This window comes from Falco punctatus (genome assembly GCF_963210335.1).
Source record: "Falco punctatus genome assembly, chromosome: Z".
Classification (NCBI taxonomy): Eukaryota; Metazoa; Chordata; class Aves; order Falconiformes; family Falconidae; genus Falco; species Falco punctatus.
This window is the reverse complement of record NC_137586.1, coordinates 13,091,292-13,111,115: the sequence shown is the minus strand read 5'-3', so window position 1 is coordinate 13,111,115 and position 19,824 is coordinate 13,091,292. Positions and strand designations below refer to the sequence as shown.

Below are 19,824 nucleotides of genomic sequence, written 5' to 3'. Positions count from 1 at the left end.
AGATAAGAAGGGGTTCTTTTTCTCTATCTTACCATATTAATTCATTTCCCTATTCATACCAAAAAAATGATTGAAATAATGCTGTTTTCTTATGTGCTGCTGTAGAGTTATTATCATGAAGAGACTGTGTTTAATAGCCTGACTATATTTTCTTCATGCAGTCTCTTGATGATACTACATTTGGAATTTCAGTTGCTTGGAAAATCACTTCAGAACAAAATTAAAATCACTTCAGGACAAAATTTAAAGCAGCTGCTAAGTATTCATCCTTTCTTCTCTTTTTGGAAAGATGGTAAGCACCTTAGCTGCACATGTTTTAAACTATGGTTCTTGTGTGGTGGTTTTCATTTCCTTCAAAATTAAAATATTTTAATCATTTGAAACAGTCTTGTTCAAGGAAAAAGAAAATATGCTTTTGAAAAGAATTAGTTCTATGGCTTTAATACAGGTTTCTTTAGTCCAACACATCAGGAATTATGCTATGAGGATTTAGGGGTTTTGATGATTTTGTCAGACTGTTTACAAGGTTAGTTTGTTGCTTACAAAGACTTCCAAAGCTGAGATACACTTGGCTCTTTTTACATGTGTCATGACAAAAATGTCAGCATTGTTACTATAAAAAACCTGTTACATTCTACCACATAAACACTTTTCTGGAAGCAAGAATTATCTACTAGGATCAGTTTCCAGCTGATAATCACACTAATGTAAATTCCTGAGTATTATATACCTTTACAGTAAGATTTGCAATTTGCTTGGTCCGAGATGCATCTTGTTGTGTTAGAGAAAAATAAACATCATCACATGTCATCTCCAGGGCACATAAGTGTTGACTCCAAAATCACTGAAGTCGAAAAAGCTCATATAACTTCAGCATAGGTTGGATCAGCCGCCTCACTCAGGTGGCTGACCTGCAAGGTACAGTTTTGGTATGTCACTGCAGATTCTTTGAAGGCCTTCTCTTGGCAGGTAAGACTTTAAAAAACACCTAAGTGATCCCGAGATCCTTTGTTTTTCAGAAACCAAGAAACTAATCAGTTGCATTGAGGGTGGCACACAGCAGGTAGAGAAAAATACTAGCTGCTGTTTGGAAGATTTCTGTCAAGCTCTTTATGTGCTACTAGCACCCTAAGGAAATAGGTAGGTTCACTTACCTTCATGGAGTGCATTGAAATCCTTTTCCAGATATATTATATAGATTTTTCCCCTATGTTTCATCAACGACAAATTGGCACTCTGCTGCTCATGTTTGCTGAATGGAAAGATGAGGGCTCTGGATTCATGGTAGTACCGCTGTCTTACGGCAGCAAAAGGAATAGCTTTGTGTCTGGCTAGTCATGCGTCTTGCCCGTGTGATATATGTTCTCGGTATACGTGTGTTTTGTGCTTAAACAGTAATTCTTTAGCTGTGGATAGTTGGGAGCTTTGCAGACGCCCAAGAGCTCAGACCTGCTGATGTTAACACACGCTTCCCTGCCCCCTTCCTTGCATAACTTGTGATCGCAGAGCCATGAAAATATGTGAGTCCCTCCCCCAGCGCAGACCGATCCCACCCAGCATATGATCTGGGCTCCATGTCAGCCCGAGCAGGCAGCACCGGCTGGCCAGAGCGCTGTGCTTAGCCAGAGCGCTGACCTTAACGAAAGAGTTTCCACAGGGCTCTTCCACCCACTTCTGAGGTGGCCAAGGCTGACATGGACAGCACCAGGGAGAAGGAGGAGGCTCTGCTGCGATCTGTGGTGACGGCTGGAGCGGTGGTGCCAAGAAAGCGATCGGTGGGAAGGCTGGTCATGCACAGCATGGTGATGTTTGGCCGGGAGTTCTGCTATGCCGTGGAGGCCGCCTTTGTCACGCCAGTGCTGCTCAGTGTAGGGCTGCCCAAGAACCTCTACAGCCTGGTGTGGCTCATCAGCCCTATCCTGGGCTTCATGCTGCAGCCTGTGGTAGGTTCAGCCAGTGATCACTGCACCTGTAGCTGGGGCAGGAGGCGACCTTACATTCTGGGTCTGGGCATCATAATGCTGTTGGGCATGGCTTTGTACCTCAATGGGGACGTGATAATCTCAGGTGAGTGGGGGGCATGCGCTGTGCTGACAGACAAAACTCATCCTAGCCTTTTGAATCAGAGAGAAAAGAGGGCTCCCTTTTTCCCTCTGCTAAAATGGACTTAAAATTGGGTATTGTGTTACTCAGCTGCATTGAAGGAGCTGGGGAACACTGAAATCTGCATATATGTTCAATCCCAACACTGCATGTTATGTACCCTGTACATTGTGTTCTGTAGTTTGTGCATGTGATTACAGTATGTTGTGTGTTGATGTGGGTTCCTGATCAGTTCATACAAATAAAGCACTGATTAGGCCCAGAGAAGTTTTTGCAAACTAAAATCTACCTTGTTAAGTTAAATGATCAACATTGGTTTTGTGATGTAATATGCTTCCAAACAGAGTATCTATTTTAGATGGGTTAGTGTTAATTGTTGCAGTGCAGGCTTGACTCAGGGCTGTGTCATGCTGGTAAATAACAGAAATCTGCAACTCCTTGGAAACCGTGTTGCACCTGGAATGTAAGAAATCAAATAGGTGTGACATCCCTAGACACTGTTAGAGTTCAGCTTGAGTTGTAACTTCACAAAATCTTGATGGAAAGTTGTTGCTGTCATTATGGCTTGGCAGAGGGGGGAAGCATGTGTTTTTATGGATTGATTTATTCTCCTCTCTCTTCCTGGATATCGTTGGTGTTGACTGTACTTGTATTCATTTGCCCCCCAAAAAAGATGTTACAGTCAAGCCTTGATTATTTAAAACAAAGTGAGAGTGGGATAAATAGAATAAAACAAAAAAAAATGCTGCAAAATGCATGTGTGTTTGGCTGCCAGAGCGTGCCATGGAGGTGCGAAGGAGTAGATTAAGGCTAGTGATGCTCTTGATTGTGGAGCTTGGAGTACCCTGAGCTTGTGCTGAGTCAAGACAGTAAGTCAGCCTAGCAGAGCTCAGCACTACACCAATTCGGTTATCCCACTTCTCTGACGTGATTCTGGTATCACTGCTTTCTCTCACCTAACTAAGCATTGTTTAGATTTAGACGTATCAAGAAAGATAATATGCAGTTATGCAGGACATGGCAATGTGGCTGTCAGAATGAGGGTGTTTTTCTTTTTGTAGCTTTCAACGGGGAGAGAGACAAGCGGCGGACATGGGCAATAGTCATTACCATGCTGGGAGTAGTGCTTTTTGATTTTGCAGCTGATTTTATTGATGGCCCCATCAAAGCATATTTATTTGATGTCTGCTCCCATCAGGATAAGGAGAAGGGTCTGCATTACCACGCCCTCTTTACAGGTACTCAGATCCCTTCTTTTCCGCCGTACCTCTGGAAGGAGGGGAAGGTAATTGCATGGGTTTTATCCTCACTGTGTTTCTAATCTTGAATGAACTGATCATCTGATCTGGCGCTTCAGTCACGAGTCTTTTGTTGCTGGGTTTTCCCTACTCCAGAGAACAGCAACTTGTGATTGCTGCTAGAAGGATTCTGCTGCAGAAGGCTGCAGGCATTTACAGCAACATAGTCATGATTTAACTAAGAGCAATTAATCATATAAAAAAGTGAAGTAGTGTTTATTCAGCATGTTCTGGGGTTTTTTTCAAGTTTTTGGGAAGTAAAAATTAAGAGATATAACTTGTTTCCTTGCCATAGCACACTAAAAATAACATTTTGACATAGAGCAAGAGCTGCACAGACCGGAAGAGTTGATTCCCATTCTTCAGCAGTACTCCAGTATGGGCTGCCTTCCTGTATAGAAGTAGTTTTGCACAAAATTCAGAACTTCACAGCTTCCAAAAATAAGTCCAAGTGGTTCAGTCCAGGTTCTGGCAAATGAAGCGCTTTGTTTGCCTTTATACATGTTTGAAATGTTGCTGAGTTGCAGAAGGAAACCTTCTGCACTACATGAGCCCTGTGCTGAGAAAATGCACAGGGAAGACAGATAAGGCTGTGTAGCTGTAATGTGAACTGGGAGGAGCTTCCGTCTGTGTCTGGGAGAAGTCACTGTGAAAGGACTAGACAAAAAGCAGACTGGATCAGACGTCATGCAGTCTGTGTTGATGCAGATTTTTGTGGCTACAGAGCTGTATTGAGAACAGAGGCGTGTAGCTTCAGCGGCAGTTACTCCAGCCGAGGAGTGAGGTGTAGTAGCTATTGACAACAGCTGATTTTGGACACATGAACAGCTGTGTCCAGGAACACAGATTGAAAGGGAGCCTGAAAGCCACATGGGAATGAAATCATTATTATCCATTAGAAACTGACAGATAAAATTTTTAACAATGACTTTTATGGACAGAGAGGGGAGTGAGTCTCTGTATATTGTTACCTTCAGCAGAACTCCTTGCAGTTTCTCCTTGTATGATACTAAAAAGGTTTGATTTCCGAATTTGGAGCCACAGATTTAGCTGTGAAAAGGGACACGGAACAAATCTTGTCAAAAAGACTGGAACAAATTGCAGTACTTGATCCAGCACCCTGTGCCCTCTATAGCAAGATCATCAGTATCTTAACCCTTCCTGATGGGCAGTTGCCTAGCCTGTTCTTGAAATCATCCCTTGACAGGGGTTCTGCAGCCCTGCCAAGGCAGTGTGTTCCAGCACTTCACTGGCCTTGTTGTTAGACAGTTTCCCCTAAAATCTAATCTTAATGTCCATTCCGTACAATTTACTTTTATCATTCCTTGCTCTACCCCTATTAGACATAGACAGCAATCCTTCCATTTCTTTTCTAACTCCTGTTTTAGGTACTGTTTCCCTGACTTCCTTCTTTCTGTACTAAATACCTCCAAGATTTTGCTCCCGTTTGTCTTCAGTTTAAGGTTTGAAAATGAAACTTGATAGCTTTGCAGTTACGAAACTGAACAGCCACTGAGACAAGTGGAGGGAAGAGTACATGTATCCAACATGCAACACTCAGACTGCATGCCAGTATCATGATTGCTTTTTATCAAAACAGTATACAAAGACAACCTCGAACATCAAATATTCACCCTGTACAAATATTTAGTGTAGGTTTTCTTCAAAAAGTTATTAACAGCTTTGATTGTTTTTCATGCGAACAAGCAAGGATATAGTCCCCTGTAAAATGCAGTAAGACACAATGAGGGAGGGACATAATCAGACCTAAGAGGGAAAAAGTACAGAAAGCCCAGAATGAAATCAAAATCCCATGTTTTGTAAGTGAAGCAAATGTAGGTCCTGTTACTGATGTTACTTTTTGTTAGAATGGTTCTGCCGCACATTGTCTTCAGTTCTCCTAAGCAGAAGAGCAGAAATACTTCCAAGTCCTTCAAATGCCTCTGTCCTGCTGAACTCCCACGTCCTGCAGAGCCGCCTGGCTAACAAGGTGTCAGGACCCCACAAAGCTGCTTCCCTTACCAGAGCTCTGTACTGTACATAACAGTGTGCACTTCTTGTGCTTCTGAAATGGTGTGCACTAGTAACAAAAAGAAGAAATTGTAAAAAAATAGGACTGAACACTGCTTTTATTAACTTCAAGATGCAAGATACCATTCTCATCTTACCTTTTATTCTAACTTTTCTGAGAAAATCAGTAAACAGAATTACACATTTGTACTTGGTCCTTTTTGGTTTCTGAATGGCAAGGTGCTTGGATTTTGATAACTAAACCCAAATGTGTTTATTTGCTTTTTTAAGAATTTCACATGGAGACAGTATTTCTGTTTAGTCAGATATATAAAATACATTTTACAAAGCCTAAACTATAGATAGTTTCAACATAATTTTAAAAATGTTTGCTTGTTCTGTGAAGTTTTAAAAAAGCCATAAATTTCAGTACAATTTTATTTTGTATGACTCACCATTTCAAAGAAAATAAAGCTTCAATGAGTCAAGAAAAGAGATGGAGGCCCATGTTGCTATATGTTCAGGTGTTTTTTGGAAAGCTCTGTTGAGAAGATTTTTCAAGAGATATTTTGGTGACTGCTCATGTATGCAATTAGCTCAGTATTCCTATTTCTTGTGGTTAATTATCTGAAGAGTGATTATTCAGTTGCTTCTAGAGGGGATCACATGCTGAGGTTTATAGTGTGCTGTTTGTTTATTTTATCGATGCCAGTAGATCTTTTTTCTCCTTTTTTCCTACCCCCATAGGTTTGGGAGGAGCCCTGGGTTACATGACAGGTGCTGTGGACTGGGGTCAAACTGTACTAGGATACTCCTTGCCGTCAGAATTCCAGGTGATTTTCTTCTTTGCAGCCTTGGTTTTCCTAATCTGCCTTACATTACATCTGCGCAGTATTCCTGAAGTCCCTCTCAGAGATGAAAACGAAGAGACAAAGTTCTTGTTGGAAGTGACCGAATCCTATAAATATAGCTCCATAGAGGAGGAAATCAAGAATGGTTACTTAAAATCAACATGTACTGAATTAAAGGCTGCAGCTAAACCGGGGAACTGCACTGTTACAGCATGTACAGAGGTAAGTGCAGAGGCGGTTTTGTAAGCCATATCACTGCATCCTTGGAGACCCTTTATTTAGCTAACGGTGACTATTTGGAATGGACCCTTTCACACACACACAAAAAAAGAACCTTCCACCATGATACAGGGTCAGGAGAAAGCCTGCTACCTTTTATTTTATTCATACAGTGTTTCTAGTGAGAGGAATGAGACAGACTAGTCCTGGTGCTTGGAACAGTTGGCAGGAATGAGGGAGAACCAGGTTCATGTTTCTGCTCTATGTCAGTCTTTTGATATCCTCCTCATGTGAACTTTGTTGAGACAACCTACTTTGTTCTTTAGTCCTGATAGAATTAACACTAAGTTGTGGACAAGGACTAGACACCATTAATCTTTGATATAAATCTGAAACTCCCACTGAAAGTCCACAACTTTCATACGTAATACATATGAAGAGTTTGTTCCCTGGTCTAACGTTTGGGTTTGGTGTTGCTCCGCATTTCATTGAGGATTTGTTGACTGTACTGATGTGTTTAAAATTGCTACTTCTACAGCAATGCTACCTCCTTTCTGGAGTTTTAGTTTCATTTTGAAGTGATGTAGCTGTGCCTTTGGCAGAACTTTAGGAATAGGAATAGTGGGAGGGAATAGTGAATACTTTGGAATCATCACTGTTTCTGCAGCATTGTCATGAGAGATTGGCTTCAATCTAAGGCAGCTAGGAAAAGGTGAATCTGCTTGAAAAATATCTGGAGAGCACATTTCTAGAAAGGTCTTGGGAACGGATAGTTTTTACTGTTTTGTTGCTGACTTTTATTGCTAGGAATCCTCACTGCAGTCTAATGGTACCATAGGTAAACAAAGGCTAATGTATATATTTGGCTCCTAGTATAACAATAAGTGATGAAATAGTTGCTTGTTTTAATTTCATTTCTTGTCTCTTGGCATCTTGTATGCCTATCCCTGATACAGTTTCTTGATTAATCGGATAAAAATACTGAGAATGTGCAGGTGGTTGGAAACCTAAGCTCATGTTTAAGCTACAAATAAAAGGGATATATTATCTTTTTACTATTTATCATGTGTATTATAATAGCACTGGGTATTCCTAACCCAAAGAAAATATTTTTGTTTTTTACATATATATTACACCAAATGCAACACAAAGGTAACATGAAAGATGAACACTGCCTGATGAGAATGCCAGACAAACATGGAGAGGGGCAGACAGCAAAGCAACAGTTTGCTGGGAGAATTTGGCTAGCCGTCTGAGATGCTGTCCCTATTTCCCCACTGTAGGCCAGCTTGAGCATCCAGCATCCTTCACCAGCACTATTAACTGTGAGCATCCTCCAAATTGTCAGATATGCTGAGTGTCATTGACTGCTTGGCCCATGTATGCTCTAAAGAAAGGATGGTAAATAAAGAAGAGAGAGCAGATGCAGTGAAAGCAAGGGGAACAGAAGAGCTAACTCTGCTGAATTTGTAATGTCTGACACCTGAGGGTGAAGCTCTGGTGTCTGCTGTGGGCAAGCTTCTGCCGTTGCCCTCCTCTCTATATTTCTTGCTGGACAGCCTGTCAGAGGCATACAGTGCTTTGATCTGTCTCATGTTTCTTTGATGTATCTGGCTGTGTATAAATTCTAGACACTCACTGACTTGATGGTATGTCTCTTGTGGCTCATGTTTTCTGAGTTCATTCATTACTATAATTGCTTCCTTGAAGAAATGGTTTGGCTTCCTGTTTTTCTGTGTCTCCTTTTTTTTTTTTTTTTCACCCCTGCAGGCATCATGGCCTTATATCTTCTACATTCAGGACTGTGCTCTTGCGTGCTAATAGCTTCCATGATTATTAATGAGATTTGATCTGTTACAGTATGAACCAACATCCGAAGTGATTCATTTTTTGTTCTTTAGTATGGTGCCAAATTACTCAGGATCTACTGCCATAAAACCCAAGTCACATTGGTGCCTCTGTATCCTTATGAATCACCAGTTGTAGTGATTTTATAGAGAAAATGTGTATTGTGAGCTTTTGAAGGATAAGGCACTTAAATGGAGCCAAACTTCAGCATGTCATTTAAATCCCTGTGGAGTTTGTGTGTTGGTGTGTATTGAATGTGTGTAGTAAACATTTCCATTTCCACTCTTTAAAATCTCTAAATACAAAGCAAGAATTTCTATCTAGCTGTCAAATTATTGTTTGTAATTATAGCAGTTTCCTTTTTAGTTCCAACCTTACATTAACCCTTTAATTGGAAAGGCTGTTTTAAAGAACTATGTGGAAGAGTTGAACAAATTAAATGCCATTTGAAATGATAGTAATTACCTTTGAAATAACTCTAATGAGTCAACATGGAATTCTTGGTTTTGTTTTTTGTAACTGTGGAAGAAGAGAATGCTTACCTTGTTTAAAAGAGAAAGTGATACCCAGAGAAATTCCAAGGGATTTGGACAATATGCAGTTCAAGGTGAAAGTCAGCAACTTCAATTTTGGCATTCCTGTGAGGATTAAAATTCACCCACTGGAGCAAAGTATTTTCCAACTTTATACATGGTGATTATTCATAGAGTAGCTTGAACATAACCTAGTTCAAAGGAAAGCAGAATTGTGAAAAGTTAGTAGAACACTGAGAGAAGGAACTAAAAAATGTCATTATCTTAACAGCAAATTGAAGACAAAATTCAGCTTTCCAATAATGAACACAACTTTTACAGTTCTTCCACATTTCATGACCATACAGCTTCCTTTATCATGTCTCCCAACACTGTTGCCTCCACACATCACTAGAGAAAATCAGAAGTGTTCCATCATGCACAGATAAAGTAATATCTTCTTCTCTTTAAAAGCAAAGAATCATGCAGGAGCTTTAAAGCAGTAAGAATTGTGTGTTGCAAATTCCTGACAGCAAGCACACCTACAGTACTAAAAAAAATTCAAGTGATAGAAGTGATCTGATGAATGTGACTGGAAAAGAAATTGAGAGAGAATTTTGAAGTACAAGGCTCAGACAAGGAGGAGGAAGACACGGTGGGGTGCTGAAGGTGGTGAGAAATTTTCTTTTGCCCCATCAGTGAGATTGGTTAACCAGCATCAATAATGTCGTGATTTTGAAATGAGTTATTTCTGCCGCGCTGTTAGGTGTTTAGGTGCTGGAGCTCACGTTAGCTGGGAGCTAGGATTTTTGAGTGGTGCTATGTCTCCTGTGACGTATCACAGTCTCTCCCTGTTTCATTGTGCAGCAGGAAGTGCCAAGCCATCATGCAGCAGAAAGGCTATGATGTAGTTGCCATCACAGAAACATGGTGGGATAACTCGCATGGCTGGAGTGCTGCAGTGGGTGGCTACAAACTCTTCAGGAGGGATAAAGCTGGAAAGGCAGTGGGATAACTCTGCATGTTAGGGAGCGTTTTGACTGCCTAGAGCTGAATGGTGGTAACAACAAGGTCAAATGTTTATGGGTAAGGATCAGGAGGAAGGCCAACAAGGCGGATATCCTGGTAGGAGTCTGTTATAGACCACCCAACCAGGATGAAGAGGCAGATCAAATGTTCTACAAGTGGCTGGGAAGAGTCTCACATTTGCTAGTCCTCACTGGGGGGAGTCCTTCATGGGGGACTTCCAACTTGCCAGATGTCTGCTGGAAATACAGCACAGCAGAGAGGAAACAGTCTGGGAGGTTCCTGGAGGGTGTGGAAGAGACCTTCCTGACACAGCTGGTCAGTGAGCCAGCCAGGGGAGATGCCCTGCTGGGCCTGCTGGTTACAGGCAGGGAGGGACTGGTGGGTGAAGTGGTGGCTGGAGGACATCTTGGGCATAGCGATCATGAAATGATTGAGTTTTTAATTCTCGGAGAAGCAAGGAAGAGGCTGGACTTTGGAGGGCCGACTTTGGCCTGGTTAGGAGGCTGGTTGACAGAGCCCCTTGGGAGACAGTTCTGAAGGGCCAAGGGGTCCAGGAGGGCTGGACAGTCTTCCAGAAGGAAGTCCTAAAGGCTCAGGAGTAGCCTGTCCCCATGTGCCAAAAGACAAACCAGGAGGAAAGACCAGCCTGGCTGAGCAGAGCTCTGGCTGGAACTCAGGGGGAAAGCAGAGTTTTCCACCTTTGGAAGAAGGGGCAGGCAACCCTGGAGGGCTATAGCGGTGTCGTGAGGTTACGCAGGGGGAAGGTGGAGAGGAGAAAGCCCAGCTAGAACTCAGGCTGGCCACTGCTGTAAAAGATGACAAAAAAGTTTTACAAATACATGAGAAACAGAAGGAGGGCCAAGGATAATCTGCATCCTTCATTGGATGCGGGGGGGAGCACTGCCACACAGGATGAGGAGAAGGCTGAGGTGCTTAATGCTTTCTTGCCTCAGTCCTTAACAGCAAGCCCAGCTTCCCTCTGGGTACTGAGCCCCCTGAGCTGGAAGACAGGGTGAGGAGGAGCAGAATGAAGTCCCCACAGTCCAGGGGGAAACGGTCAGTGACCTGCTGCTCCACGGAGACACGCACAGTCTGTGGGGCTGGATGGGATCCACCCGAGGGCACTGAGGGAGCTGGTGGGGCCAAGCCACTCTCCATCATATATCAACAGTCCTGGCTAAGTGAGGAGGTCTCAGAAGACTGGAGGTCAGCCAACGTGACACCAGTCTTGTAGGTACAAGAAGGGCAGGAAGGAGGATCCAGGCAGCTACAGGCCTGCCAGCCTGACCTCGGTGCCAGGGACGGTTATGGAGCAGATCATCCTGGGTGCCATCCCGTGGCACGTGCAGGACAACCAGGGGATCAGGCCCAGCCAGCATGGGGTAATGAAAGGCAGATGGACCTGATCTCCTTCTACAAGATGATGACCCACCAAGTGGGTGAGGGAAAGGCTGTGGATGTTGTCTACCTGGATGTTAGTAAAGCCTTTGACGCCATCTCCCACAGCATTCTCCTGGAGACACTGGCTGCTCGTGGCTTGGGTGGGTGTGCTCTGCGCTGGGTTAAGGGCCGGCTGAGTCCAGAGCGTGGTGGGGAATGGAGTTACATCCAGCTGGTGGCCGGGGCTCAGTGTTGGGGCCAGTCCTGTTTCATATCTTTACCAACGATCTGGGTGAGGGGACCGAGTGCCCCCTCAGTACGTTCACAGGTGACCCCCAGCTGGGGGGAGCGCTGATCTGCGGGAGGGCAGGAGGCTCTGCAGGGGGGTCTGGGCAGGCTGGAGCGATGGGCCCAGGTCAGTTGTGTGAGGTTCAACCAGGCTCAGTGCCGGGTCCTGCCCGTGGGTCACACCAGCCCCCGCAGCGCTGCGGGCTGGGGGCAGGGGGCTGGGAACCGCCTGGGGGGAAAGGGCCTGGGGGGGCTGGTCGGCAGCCGGCTGGGCATGAGCCCCCCGTGTGCCCAGGTGGCCAAGGCTGCTGTGATGGAATCACCATCCCTGTAAGTGCTTTAAAAATATGTAGATGCAGAGCTTAGGGACATGGTTTAGTGATGGACTTGGCTGTCCTGAGTTAACAATTGGATTTGATGATCCAGCCTAAATGATTCTACAATTCAAGGATTCTGTCATTCAGTTCTGGGCTGCCCAGTAGAAGAGAGACATAGGTACAGTCAACAGAGTCCAGTGAAGGGCCACAAAGATGACTTAAGGGTCCAGAGCACTTTACATATGAGGAAAGGCCGAGAAATCTGTGACTGTTTAGCCTGGAGAAGAGAAATTGTAGGGGGACTCTCATCAATGTATCTAGTTACCTGAAGGGAGGGTGCAAAGACAATAGAGCCAGGCTGTTTTCACTGGTCCCCAGTGACAGGACCAGAGGCAATGGACACAAACTGAAACACAGGAGTTTTCCTCTGGACATCAGGAAATACTTTTCACTGTGAGGGTGACTGAGCGCTGGAACGGTTGCCCGGAGATGTGGAGTCTCCATCCTTGGAGATATTCAAAAGCTGTCTGGACATCATCCAGGGCATCCACCTGTACGTGGCCCTGCTTGAATAGGGGGACTTGGACTAGATGACCTCTAGAGGTGCCTTCCAACCTCAACCACTCTGTGATTCATGGAGAGGAGGACAGTACATAGTGGGATTCTCATGATATGCCAGAAAAGGTGAAGTTTTCTAGTGTGCTAAACTCCAGCACAGAAGGGAATGGGAATGAAGTCTCAGAAATGCCATATTCCACAGCTGATACGTTTTAATTCTCAGAAAGTATTCTGAATTTCATTTTTTCTGTGCAGCTTTAAATTTTTAATATAAAGCTGTTTGTTTCCATAAAGAAATTAGTTTCGTTTCTGATTGTGGTTTGCTTTTTTTTTTTTTTTTCATTTATTCTACAAGTAAATAATAATCTTACTGATTATAACAGCAAGAAATGTTACATCAGTACTGATACCCCAGCTCTCCCTGAGTCTCTATGAAGCTTTCAGATCACTTTATTAGCCAGTGGCTCTACAAATCAAATATATGTTGAAGGACATTCACTACCCAAGCAAACCTTCCTAGCTAAACCCAAAAATCCTTGGAAATTTGGTAATGGAAAGATACTGAGGCCTTCTTCATTTGCTGTCAACTATTTTATTGGCTTCCGGGAAGTAATACAGTATTATTGTTAAATACTTGCTTTTAGGATCAAAGGCGGATGACCCTTAAATCACTCTTGAAGACACTTTTAAGCATGCCATCCCACTATCGCTATCTGTGTGTGAGCCACCTCCTTGGATGGATGGCTTTCCTATCCAACATGCTCTTCTTCACGGATTTCATGGGACAGGTAATAGCATGAAATGCTCTTGCTTCTTCTTCCTTGTAGCATCTCCTCCTCCACCAAAAAAACTGAGGCAGTGTTTTCATCCTGAAGAAATAACAGTGAGGGCAGAGCCAGTTGTATCTGAATGGCTCAACAAGAATTTTGTAAAACAGCTCATTGATCTCAGGCCCTCATTCTGAGCCAGTCTGTTGGATCTTTGGGGAAAACCTTTTAGTATTTCTAAGGTTGTTCGTGTCTATTTAACTGTTCCAAATGAAGCTCTCAGAGCTGTTCCAAACATCCATTCTCTGCTTTGGCTTTGGAGCCGCTCTGAGGTGGGCAGGTTCCCTAACTAGAGTGATGGTGATGTTGCCTGGATGCAGCTGGCCTTACCCTGGTGCATAGCCACTGTCGGCACAAGGCTGTCCACCTGCACCACGGCCTCCCTGGCCTCAGGTTCTGCAGCTCCTTGCACACAGTGAGCTACTTGGTAGCTGAAAGCTCTTGTCTCCTTGAACTTGGCTGTCCCTGCCATACTTTTTTAAACCTTTCCCTGAGTCCATTCTGCCAGCATTTACTTGCCTTCGTGGTACCGAGTGCTCCCCTTTCCATGCCATTTCCAGGCAGAAGACTGTATGTCCCTGCCAGTGATTCTCGCCTACATGAACTTGTCTGCTTCCTTTCTTCCAGGGCACAATTATGCTCCTGGCACCAATCCTGTCATTGCCACTTCCTCTCTTCTGTGGTTTCCATGTTCCCAGTTCCTTGCCTTTTTGTGTGTCTGTAGGAGAGAGGGAAGCTTTTTTTCCCGCAGCATATATGAACAACTGAAAGAAAAAGTTTTGCTTGCCTAGATAAGGAACTGAAGAAGAAAATTACTGGGTGGAAAAATGGCAGTATTGGGGTAAGCCTGAAAAAGAAAACTAAAAAATTAATTGTAGATAAATTAGGGAAAGAAAGGCTAAGGTAAGAATGCAGAAGTGGAGAGAGGAGAGTGGGGAAATGAGACACCCAAAGGAAAAAGAGCGAATGAGCCAAAGTAGAGTGGACAGTCCAGGAAAAGGCAGAGGGTAATAACTGAGGAGGAACCTGGGATGTGAGAATCTGGGATAAATGAGTGTGAATCTTGGAGAACTGTGAAGGAATGGTTAGGGCACTTAGGATGCTTAACAGATTTCTTGCATGCTAATTATCTTCACTAGCAGGGATGAGGCCCTGTGTTGGGTACCCTGTTCCCGTAAGAAGGAGGTATTGTATGACATGCAGTCCATCCTTGCCTTCTGTCATCTTTGTGATCTCTTTCAGGTTGTATACCAGGGTAGTCCTTATGCGCCTCATAACTCCACGCTGTACCTTACCTACAAAACAGGAGTAGAGGTGGGATGCTGGGGGCTGTGTGTCAATGCAATTTCTTCATCAGTCTATTCTTGTAAGTACCTGGGAATGAACTCCAACACTGTGTGTTTGAAACAGTGTTTAAACTGTTCACTATTTGCCATTGTTTAAAAAATTAAAGCGATGCCAAATTAACTGGGATTTTTTTCCACATTAAAACATTAAGAAATGTTACATTCTTTCTCAGCATTGTTAGAAACTCGTATCTTAACAGGAACAGGTCCTGACCACATGATGAAGGGTCACTTTGTGAGTGCAGGCATTGTTCTGCATGTGAACGGACCCTGAACACTGAAAATCATCCTGGAGTTCAATGCCAGACTAAAATGGATGACATGGACATTATTCTGAGATGCTTTCACCTAGCAGTGCTGTAGCTGTAGGTTCATGGAGGTCCCTCTGATGGCCTCTCCCCGTCTGCATTCCTCATAAAATAACTCTTTCACAATGCAGTAGGAGTTCCTGCCAGAAGTATGAGCCTTGCTCTCCAAAATTATGTGTAAATATGCTAGCACAGTTCCCCAGATAGATTTCACCATAGCTCTTACCAAGGATTAAAAATATTACTTGTAATCCAAAAACTCAGATGAGTAGCATTTTGGGGGCTGAACTGAGCATCTAAAAGAGGCTCAAGAGAAATCTTTTCCCATTGGAAGCTTAACTACTGACCTTGCTGTAGCACCTTGCCAAATATTTGCATTATAAGTGAACATCGACTGAGGTTGTCAAAGAGGGCACTTCTTCGAGGATGGTTGTTACCTACTTCTTCTCTGGAGTTGGCTATGCCAGAATAAGACCATCCTCAGCAAAAGCAAGTATTCTTTGGCAAGTTTATACCTAGAATAACTTGAGGCAACTTCCAAAGATTGCCTCTTTCACTGCATTTTGCAAAATAAAACTGCCTAAAGGAACTCCCTGATGAATGTGACCCGTTTTGTTTTAGTCTTTTTAGCATTTTCACTTTCTTTTCACAGACCTGCAGAAAATCCTTTTGCCATACGTAGGATTAAAGGGACTTTACTTCATTGGATACCTACTTTTTGGACTGAGTACTGGATTAATTGGCTTGTTTCCCAATGTCTTTTCCACTCTGGCTCTGTGTTCCCTCTTTGGCGTCATGTCCAGCACGCTGTACACAGTACCATTCCACCTCATTGCAGAGTATCACAGGGAAGAAGAGGTGAGTTCAATGCCTAGGTAAGGGCGAGTTTATATCTGTCTGGGTCTGTTTAGTCTATTTTTGGAGAAAACTGATTAGAATTGGGCAGCAGCTTTTAATTTTAATTTCAAACTATTTCTGATGACATGTTAGGAATGGAAAGTTTCCAACAGACAGAGTTAAAGTCCCAGCTCCAGAATCTCCAAACAGTCCCACACTGGGACAAATAATTATTTATCATCACAATTGAAACAAAGCCATTCACAATACGTGTTCAGGCAGTGAGCAGATAACAGGGCTCCACTTGTGTTGCCTTCAGATGCTGCCTTCCTTACATCCTTCTTTCCAGCTGTATTAGCTGAGGGCTTGACTTGTGAATTCCTAAGGTTAATAGACACACTGTAGAAGCTGGTAGAAATTTCAGTTAATTGCAAAGTGTTATAAAAACTGTTAGCTAATAGAGACATTGAATTAAAGTACAGTTTTATATAGTTCAGTATGAAATTATATACGACATTCTCGTTGTCTCTCTAAATGTCTGGGCTTTGGTCCTCCACAGCATAAATCCTGTTTCCAAGGAAAATCTGGAAAAGCTTGCATTCCTTGTATCACATTACTGGGCACAGCAGGATCTTCATATCTTGTAAAGTGTTGAGCTCTTTCATGGAAAAGTTCTCTCAAGGACCTTCGGTTAGTGGGAGAGCTAGAAACAAGAAGAATTAAAGAGAGTTGGGAAAGAGACTTAGGAAAAGTTCTCATTATATCTGAGGACATTTGAAAACATTAATAAAGAAATGTTGAACCATTGAAAACCAGCATAAAAACATAGTTGAGACCAGCACAGGGCTAGATCAAGTCCTTCAGAACATGTCCTCCTGTTCTGTACAACTTTAAAGCATCACAATCTGGATATGAATACAAGAAAACTCTTAACTCTTCTACTGAATCCTAGGAGGATGTCTCAATGTGGTTAAATATTTCATAGATCTGTTTCCTAATTTTTCAGTTAATTTCTCTGTTCCTTCCAACAGAGAACGATCACGATGAAGAGTTTTAGAAAGACGTAACAAAAGACAGGGAATGAACCCAGTTTAGGGTGAGATCACAGTCCTAACCTTGGGCCAACCAAATTGTAGTCTAGCTCTGATTCAGAGCTGTTCCAAGACAGAAGTGAAATAAAATTTGCTGAAGTGTGCATGGACTTTAATAGGCTAATATATTCAAATGTTACTTGTAAGGCAACCAATTATTTCATGTTTGCTGTACGGTACTTGCTATGCAAGATGTTAAATGACCTTATTCTGTGTTAGATCTGATATTAATAGAGTTAAGTTTAGCTCCAATCTTCCATAATGCACAAGACAGATAGAAAAAACAAAAAGAAAACATCTCATGCACGATTGTGTTCATTTACACTTTCATGTAATTTGTGGTCAGAACTACTGGTACATAAGAACACTGGGCATAGCCCAGCAAAATAGATAAAATCCCAAAAAAATTGCGTCTAACATTGGAAGTATTTCAGGTGAAAGAACTGTATCATTCCAGAACAAAGAGCAGACATATTCCCTCACTACGCATTCTACCAAAATCATGTGCTGAGTTTTAAAATGCAACTATTTCAGTCCCTGTTCCATGCTGCTGTTCCCTAGGATCAAACTCAGTTTTGTCTACTGGAGTAGTAAGAGACTGTCTCCAGTACTTCTGAGCTTTGCGTGGTAACAGCTCAAAGGCAATGTAATAGGTCTTGCGAAAAGCAAAAAGCATCTTAAGGGCCAAGAGTGTTTGGATAGCAGAAAACAGCAGCACAGCTAGCCTACAGTATGGAAACATCTGATTTCTTACAATACAACCTTCTTCATTTGACAGCCTCTGCAAGAAGATCAATAAATATGTACACTGTCATGTAATTTTCCAGCAAAACAGAATAGTTCCTTCCTGGAGGGAATCACAGATCAGCTGAAGATAGAAGGGACCTTAAGAGATCATGTAGTCCAACCCCCTTGCTCAAGCAGGGCCACACAGGGTCATGTGTTTTGTCTGGTTTGAGTATTTCCAAGGATGGAGACAATGCAACCCCTCTGCTTAACCTGTTCCAGTGATCGATCACCCTCACAGGGTGCTTATGTATGAGATGCTTGCATATAATAAATAAAGCTTTTTTGCTCTGCTATGTATATCGTAGCAGATACACAGATAGTCGGTAGTTAATAATGCCCTTTGATGGCGTAGAAGAATCCTAGTCTGGACATTTGTTTTCAGGATTTTTTTCTTTTCCCCTAGCAATAAAAGCATTAAATTTAGATGTTAGTACTGGACTCCTTTAAGAGCTTTAAGCCGTGACTTCAGAGCACAGTGCTCCATTATAATGAATTATGCTCTCTATGTATGTGGCACATAGTATGACTCATCTTAACATCCTTTGAGGCTCCCGTTCAACCATGAGAGTTTGAGCTAAATTGTCCATGATGGCGTGTCTGGTACTGTGAAATGTCAGTTTGTCAGAGCTCAAATAGACCTGAACTTCAAGGAAACGGCTATTTTTTTTCAATCAAGTTTCAGTTCTTTCCTTGAGAGAGGGGGTACAGGGAAAAATTGCAGATGGGAGAAATGGGGCATTTTGGGGGCAAGATTGGAAAACTTATTATCACTTGTAAAAATCTCTGAATTCCGTAACCTCTGCGAGACAAGCAGGAAAAACAGAAGGGAATGAGGAAGCTGCATGTGGGGGTCGTGGCAGTGTGTTGGCTGAGAGCTGTGAGTTGTCAGTGTTGCCTGATTTCACTGGGGTTTGTTTTGTGCCTATTTGCAGAACCTGAAGCTGCAGGATGGGGAACAAACTGGAGATCAGGGGCGAGGGAAGGGCATTGACTGTGCCGCTCTCACCTGCATGGTCCAGCTGGCCCAGATCATTCTCGGCATTGGCCTGGGGCTCTTGGTTAGCATTGCCGGCAGCGCAATCACGGTGATTTCGGCATCTACGGTGGCACTGATCGGCTGCTGCTTTGTTGCTTTTTGTGTTCGATATGTGGATTAGGACTGTGTGAGGTGACTGGAAGAAATCTCCCCAGGGGAGCGTTTTCTTTCTGGGTCAGTAGCACTGGTGCTGTTGCCATGCTGATCTGTTGGCACATCCTCCTCTCTTACCTCCTCGGAGTGGCTGCAATTCCGGAGCTTTACAAAATAGAGACTTGATAAAAGTGGTTGCCTAATGCCTCAGATTGAAAGCTTCTCTATTTTGACTGCTTTATTACTTCATTTCTGCTGACTTTGGTGTATTAACACGCTGTCGCACAGGATGGTGTGTGTGCCCATGGTATCTCAATGCCCTACACGGGAGTTGTTACGAAACTCCTCATCACCAATTTGTGGAAGTTAATAGACGAAGTATGTGATAAATGGAAGAAGTAATAAAAATAGACAGAATTAGGAAGAAAGTAGTTATTTATCTTGTTTTTCAGGTATCTTAAGTTTGGGGATATTCTCTCTGGTAGTCAAAAGCTGCAAGAGGATCAAACAGCAATCAATTGCGAAAGGCAATGCAGGCTGCAATTGTGTTATGCTTACTAGTACTGTTAAATGGGATCAGCTAATTCCCAGCCACTGTCAAAAGCAGATTTCAGTGTGAAGGATGTTTGGAATAGAAAAAAAAGATTGAATCCTACTGTTTAAAAGCACAACTGTAAAGTAATTATTTTATGCTGGATCCTACTGCTTCAGTATAAATAAAATGAACTTACTGACTGAGCTTGTCATAAAAGTCTAAGGCTGTTTTGCAAATCCATGTGTAGGCACCTAAACAATCCATCTTTGGGAAACAGCTGCCATTTCTTCCTTCTTAAAAAACTGGCCTCTTGACTTTGATACTGTAATTGAAAAAATAAACTTGGCCAAAACAATAATTTTATAAATGGCTGTAAGCTGCTTGAATCTTGACATTGGATATGACAGTATTTACCTTGAAGTAGCATCTCTGTTTTCTCTATACATCTAACATCTATTTCCTTCATGCATCTATCTTTGAGTAAAATGGCATTTTCTCTTTATGGAATATTGTAAATAAATTCAGTTCTGCAAAGCACCATCAGGAATT

The 19,824-nt window shown here is 42.7% G+C and overlaps 1 protein-coding gene across 1 annotated transcript; it reads left to right on the top strand.

The window, feature by feature from the left end:
• The first annotated feature begins 111 nt into the window (after positions 1-111).
• SLC45A2 (solute carrier family 45 member 2) lies at positions 112-19,813 on the top strand. The gene is given in 8 exon segments (XM_080372607.1): positions 112-2,067; positions 3,165-3,341; positions 6,159-6,484; positions 13,058-13,201; positions 14,483-14,606; positions 15,547-15,769; positions 18,485-18,508; positions 18,510-19,813. Coding segments are annotated over 8 exon segments (1,650 nt in total). The 5' UTR covers positions 112-1,694; the 3' UTR covers positions 18,769-19,813.
• Positions 19,814-19,824: the final 11 nt, after the last annotated feature.